Raw genomic sequence first — 7,283 nt, 5'->3', positions numbered from 1 at the left:
AATTCTAAATGTTCCAAATTAGTTTTGATTAAATTCTAAATGTTGAAATTAGTTTTGTTTGAACTCTCTTATGCATATCTAGTGTCATACATGCTAATCAAAAGTTGTATCATCTTAATTATATTTTTTCGTTACTTTTTTTTTAAGAAAAGAGAGATTTTAAAACATTTTCCATTTCCTTTATTAAAGGTGTTTATAAATCAAAAACCTTGTACCTAGTACCTTTTTTAGGAAAAACAACATAACGTTTATAGAAAAACAACTATGGTCGGGTATTGAGGATGAAAGGAGTTGGAAACCATTGTTGTCGATGGAGATGTCAAACCGTTCTTGAATAAGATTATGAAAAAATGGAAATTAATATAGAGAACGGATATATCAAAACAATAATAATACATCATCAAATTCAAATATTTAAATAAATAATACTTTATAAACATATGTACATGACTATATATGAGTATATGAATCACCTTTATTTTCTTTTTTTCTTTTTTCATTTTTCTTATCTTGTAACGGCAAGAACAATCCACAAAACTTACGTGTAGTCCCAACACGTGTCGCAACACCAGGGCAAGAACAATCAGGATAAAATCCAAGCCGTCGATATTTGGCTATATACATTCTTAGCATCTGAGGGTCCCTCTTTCAGAAAGGATAAGTGGGTCTGCTCTTATCTAGGGTTTGTTCCCATTTTCTTCATCCCCCTAATTCTGATTATAATCTCAAAATCTCATTTTACTACACTCTTTTGTGTTTGATTTCAATCCAAACCCACAACCCAGATCACCCCTGTTCTTAATTTCCCCAAATTTGATCTCTTAATCTGTTTAATTTCGTTTTGTTTCAGAAAAGTTTTTGTTCGGATTCTTCATATATGGCGTCGATTGATAACAGGAGTGTTGTTGAATCAGAAGATGAAGAAGAAGACGGTGGCAACACCGCTAAAATTTTGTCAGCATCTGATCCGTTACTTGGTGATCCGGCGGTGTATACTATTACGGCGGTGCCTCACCGTCATGACTCGCCGCCTCCGATTGAAGTTAATCTGATGAAGGAAGAACCACCGGAGAACGATTTGGATGGTTCATTACCTCTAGCTATCGTCCCAATGCCAACATCTAATAAACAAATGACGGTGGCGACGCCGCGGAGGGCGAATAAGGATCGTCACACGAAGGTGGAAGGCCGTGGCCGGAGAATCCGCATGCCGGCGGCGTGTGCTGCTAGAATATTCCAGTTGACACGAGAACTAGGGCACAAGTCTGACGGCGAGACGATTCGGTGGTTGTTGGAGCACGCCGAGCCGGCTATCATTGAAGCCACCGGCACCGGGACGATGCCGGCGATCGCTGTTAACGTTAACGGGACGTTGAAAATTCCGACTACACCAAGCAATGCAGCAAGCGACGGAGAAGGTGGTGGGAAAAGACGAAAAAGGGCTTGTAACAGCGAGTTTTACGACGTGAATGATTCAGCTTCTTCCAATTTTGCCCCTGTGGCCCCAATAGCCCCACAAAGTCTCGTCCCCGTTTGGACCATGGGCGCAGCACCACCCACCGCCGGTATCCATGGCGGAGCTTTTTTTATGTTTCCACAGAGTGGGGCCACGGCCATCGGACCTTCCGCCGCCAACCAAACCCAGTTCTGGGCCATCCCCGCCAGCGCAACACCCGTTTTCAATGTCGCTGCAAGGCCCATTTCCAGTTATGTCTCCGCCATTCAACCCGGTGAGCATTCCGGCGGCGGCGAAATTCAAACACCGTCACGATCGGTATCATACAACAGCAGAAGTGAGAATAAATCAGGGAAGGTTTCAACAACCATGGCACCAAGTTCAAGTTCAGTTTCAACGACGACGACAACAGCTCAGATGCTTAGGGATTTCTCATTAGAGATTTACGATAAAAGGGAGCTTCAATTCATGGCTGGTTCATCTTCAACAGATGAAAAGCCATCTTCAAAACCTTCATCGTAATCCTCCTAACTTTTTTTTTTTTGGAAAATTTAACTCTTATTAGAAAATTAGAATCAAAAATATTATATAAATATTTGTTGGTTGATGTAACTTTTGTCTGATAATGAATTCATAGGAGGAGGTTTATGGGTTTATAAAATCTCGAAGAAAAGTTTACTTTTTCTTTCTCTTTAAAGCATCTAGCTTTTAGAAAGTGTTCTAAATTATAAACAAATTAAAATTAAAAAAAAAAGGAGAAAAATTAATTTGGTTATCACGTGAGTGATGGGAGATGGCACGTGCGGTTGTGGGGTCCACCACGTAGCCATGTGACGGCCCTTTCCCTAGGTGTGGGAGCCATTTTTCTAGCTTTTGAGGCGGCTGCGGTCCAGAAAACGCTAATTTTGCGGGGTAATGTGGGGACCACAAGTGGGTGAGTGTTTCCGGTTGTGACACGTGGAAGGATGCTAGCTGTAAAAGGATGGGAGGTTGTGTTGTGGGGTCAAAACAGACCTCTCGGTGCTTTGATATTTAATGGTCATCTAGTTCAGGGTGGAAACGGGAAAGTGGGCCATATAGCCCATAAGCATCGCACCATGTTTCTCTATCACCATATATCTTTGGTTTGAGAATATGTTAAAGAATGAATAAATATAAGGTTAAATTTTGGAAAAGTTTTTATATATTTATAGTTTTTATTGAAAAGTTATTTTAAAGTTCTTGAAAATTAATGATAGTTTGAAGTATATCGTATTGACTTGTTTTGGAATGTCTTAAGTTCTATTTGATTGGATGGTGGATTGTTTTGGAGTGGGGTGCTTTGGTATAACATCTTTCGAACATGATTGGAGTTTATCAATATAAAACATTATTTTCTTTGGATGTTACTACATTTATCTTATTTATTTATGTAAAAAGAGTCAAACATACATACTCATCACACAAGGGGACAGTGGGACACCAATATACTTATGTATACCTTTTTATAAAAAATAAACATATAATTAACTATTTCTGATTAGTTTTTTTTGGAAAACAATAAAATTTCAACCAATAAAATAATTAAATAACTTAAGAAGGTGTCTATATGTTGTCTATATGTTAAAAAATAAGATGTCTTTTTAGCTAAGTCTTATAAAATAAACTCTTTTTTTTTCTTAGAACAAAGGTAGATAAATAATAACTTAACATAAAAAAATAATAATTCTAATTGCCATTTTATTTGACGAAAACCACAATCGTTATGACTGGATGTTCGGAGTATCCTGTGCTAATTTTGCATTCAAGCAGTGGCAGACCTATGTGGATGTTTGGGGTAGCCCTTGCTAATGGATGTTCGGGGTATCCTGTACTAATTTTGTCATTCGAGCAAGGGAAGACCTATCTGGATGTTCGGGGTAGCCCTTGCTACTCAAATTTTTCTTGACTAGTTTTAAAAAATTTGATTATTTATTTATTTATAGGTGCAACTACCGAAAAACAATCAAGTAAATACTCTAAACTAAAAGAGCTTAATGTCAAAACAAAGTAGCCCAAAAGGTTTAATCAATTTGGGTCTTAGGATACCGAACTTAGTTGATGGAGGGAAGAAACAAAACAAACATCTATACTACAACGCCGCATGTCCCTACTTCGACCACTCGTCCACTCCCAACGACTTTTGCGGCAGATTGCATCGTCATTGTAGATATCCGACAATTCCACACCTCCAACGACTTCAGATAAACTTGGTCTAATATTACACAATTACCCTTTGCATCCCTATAATACTAAAGTATATTATATTCATCTAATATTCCCCACAAGCTAAGGTTGGGTAACGACCTGTAGCTTGGATCTTAACTCAGCAAACCGTTAGGATGACAATGACTTTGTAATGATATATGCAATATGATCATGTGTGGAAATGAATTGTAACGAGAGTTTCTGCTCAGCCACCTTTTCTTTGACAAAATGGAAATCAACTTCAACATGTTTCGTGCGAGCATGGAAGACCAGATTTGCTGATAAGTATGTAGCACCAAGTTACCACACCACAATACCGGGACATATGTCATAGAAACTCTAAGTTCTCAGAGAAGGGCTTCAAGCCAAGTGAGTTTAGCTACTATGTTAGCTAAGGCTTTGTAATCTGATTCCGTTGATGACCTATAGACAAATCATTGTTGTAAAACCCATAATTTTGGGCTAGTCATTTAGAGTAATAATCGTAGTAATTATACATTTTATCGAACAATTAAAATCATTAATTAAAATAATAGTTCTTCATATGTGTTATGAGATAATAAATAATTATCTTGTACACACTAACTGGACAATAATTAGGAGTATAGAATATTTGTAGAAAAAACTTGAATATAGAGTCTATTGTTAAAACGATAAAATAAAGATTAAAAATAAAAGAATATTTAGGAAAAATATCCTTAACGAAAGTTGTAATAGTCGTGACGATGATTCTGTGGATATAAAGAACGTTCAAATCTAATTCGTATAAGGAAGTTATAATTTATCTAAGGTTCGTGTTTAAACCGATATGACAAGGTATGTCATAAAAAGTGAACCGAGATAGGTTGATCTTTAGCCGAAGTGATCAAAATGAAAGTTGTATTGCTCATCAATAGAAACTTCTCATTATAAAGAACACCAAAATCTGACTTCGTATGTAGAAGTTATGATTTTTCAAAGTTTCGAGTGCGACACAGTACATCAATGTGCGACACAGAAATCAAAATTAAAATTGGTTGATTATTAGCCAAAACATTGTAAACAAGAATTAAAGATCTCATAAATACGAATATATCGATATAAAGACAGTCGAGAACGGAGCTCGTATGTGAAGGATATAAGCGAAACTTGGTCCTTAAGTTTCGAAACGCAGGTGAAACCTGTTCAGTTTTGTGAAATTGAAATAAAGTGAGAATTAGCTGACATAGTCTAAATGAAAGTTGTAGTACTCACTGATACAAAGCCAGGGATATAAAGACAGTAAAAAACGGAGTTCATATGAAGAAGTTATGAATTTCGTAGCGTTATTTATAGTTCAAACATCCTCGAACCGAAACACGAAAAATAAATTGAAAATTAGCTGATGGAGTCCAAATGAAAGTTGTAGTACTCGTCAATTGCTATGCGTGGATATAAAGACCGTCGAAAACGGAGGTCGTATGCGAAAGTTATGAATTTTACAAATAATTACATTTCGGTGAATGAGGTAGCGACACGTGGCATCACTAGAGGGTGACACGTGTCACCATCTTAAGCCCCCTTCCTTCCCACAGAAATGAATGAGATGCTGCCACGTGGATAGGATGCGACACGCCTTCTTTTTTGCTATATATACGAGTGTTTTCTAGTTTATTTCTTTGTTCAGTCTTCTTCTTTTTTCTCTCAAACTTTCCCGAGGCCTCGAGGCCTTGTTATAGTATTTCTTAAGTGTTAGTAGTGAAGCTCTAGTGCGTTAGAGAGCCCCGAGAAATAGAGATTTCGATTTCAAAGTTCTGCCCACGTAATGTCTGGTTTTCATCAAACAACTTGTAAGTTGAGTTATGCTTACCGTGCTTTAACAATAACTTATATTTATGTTTATAATTGTTATTATAAACTTATAAATAAGATCTATCAGTAATACTTACGAGAATGATGACAAGGTAAGATTAGCTAGGTGTGTAAAGTGAATTTTCCAAACAATATATCTTTATATGCCAAACAGATCCTACATCTGATACGATCTTACCTAGTTGTTTCTTGTCAACTATACGTTAGTGTTTCATTCGGGATTATTGATAAATCTGAGAAAATTTTATAAAGATTAAAATTTATAAATACGAACAAATAATAAGGCTTAATAATATTCGTATTTATGTCGTTTTAAAGGAAAATCTAAAGCGTCAGTCAAGGATCTGACTTTTTCATGAGTCTTCCACCTACATCAGGTGAGCGCATAGTTACTTTCAAAAACATAATTTAATACCAGAACTTATTAAAATGTATTAAATATTTATTAAAAGTTTATATGTAAACTTTGATGTTATCATTTGAAATATTTGTTAAATGTGTATTTAATAACATGCATTATGTGAATCAGTTATGGTTAATTATTTGTTAAAATGTTTATATGATATTATTACGTGATAATCTTAAAAATAAGTATTTTTAATTAAAAAGATTACTACATCTTAAAATACTTAATACTCTGTTACGACAAGTGTCGTTTAAACAAGAGTTAATTTTAAAAGGCGATTACAAGGATTTTAATATCATCTAAGTTCTAAAATAAGACATATAAAGAATATTTAGATCCAGTTAAGTTAGATAAAAGAATAGTCGTGTGCTGTATTGAGATGGTACAATATAAACATGAAAATGGTTTGGAAATACATTATAAGCATTATAACCTTACATGAGAATAAAATAAGAATTATAAAGAATGCTTAGTTCAAGTTAAATTAAAAGAGTGTTTAGTTACACCTTGTGTTGTAAAATTATTACATAGATAGAAAATTGTGTTGATTATAGGCTTTGTAATCTTGTCTAGTTATACACTAGGACTTAGCAGAGATGTTATTATGCTTGGATTTTGGGTAGCATCATATTAAGGGCGTGTGCGATAGGAATAGAGAGTATACCTTTGTTATATGACACTATCCTGTGTTGATGTACGGTTTAAGTACCAGAATACGAATAGTATTCCTTTGGATAGTCAAAATTGGCAAGTCCAGATCAGATAGTCGGAGGGTATGTGTAGAACATCTTTTAGAGTAGGATGATAACACTTGACATTCTAGGCAGTCTTGTGAATTACGTTGCTAGTGTAGGTTCATTACCCACAGACATAGATGAAATGAAATACCATATTCAACAAATACTATGATGGCTTAAGTGCCTTTGTGACATATTCCAACCAAGGGAGCCCCTAGCCCTATAGTCAAACCATTGCTCTAAACGATTCCTCAGGAAAGGTGATTCTTCGTGATAATCATGGACTAGGATTTATGAGAATCGATTGGGATGTGTATGTATGGGCGAAATTGTAACATCCCAAAATTCATGACTAAAAATTTCATTTTTAAATAAGTAATCACAAAACCATTTGTTTGAAACATCCATAGTGTAAACTCATTTCATAATCAAAAACCAGGAGTTCAAATAACTAAAACATGTCATAGAAAGGTATTATCAGAGTACAATTCCCAAAGATCTCATATGCGGAAAATCATAGTGTGGTTGCGATCCTGCCGGCTCCGTTCCTTTTGAAAAAGAAGTACCTGAAACCAAAACTGAAAATCGTAAGCACGAAGCTTAGTGAGTTCTGTGACAACCCGAAATT

The 7,283-nt window shown here is 35.5% G+C and overlaps 1 protein-coding gene across 1 annotated transcript; it reads left to right on the top strand.

Moving 5' to 3' along the window:
• The first annotated feature begins 633 nt into the window (after positions 1-633).
• LOC145139507 (transcription factor TCP19-like) lies at positions 634-2,145 on the top strand. Its single transcript, XM_079073307.1, has 2 exons — positions 634-682; positions 851-2,145. The coding sequence occupies exon 2, from the start codon at positions 878-880 to the stop codon at positions 1,976-1,978; it is 1,101 nt and encodes a 366-aa protein (XP_078929433.1). The 5' UTR covers positions 634-682; positions 851-877; the 3' UTR covers positions 1,979-2,145.
• Positions 2,146-7,283: the final 5,138 nt, after the last annotated feature.

This window comes from Lactuca virosa, chromosome 9 (assembly GCF_052849685.1).
Source record: "Lactuca virosa cultivar CGN04683 chromosome 9, Lactuca_virosa_CGN04683_v6, whole genome shotgun sequence".
Taxonomy (NCBI): domain Eukaryota; kingdom Viridiplantae; phylum Streptophyta; class Magnoliopsida; order Asterales; family Asteraceae; genus Lactuca; species Lactuca virosa.
Note: the sequence above shows the minus strand (reverse complement) of the source record. Positions and strands in the feature narration are given on the sequence as shown.

Coding starts and splice junctions, on each gene's coding strand:
- LOC145139507 (XM_079073307.1), top strand. CDS start 878: ATGGCGTCGATTGATAACAGGAGTGTTGTTGAATCAGAAGATGAAGAA.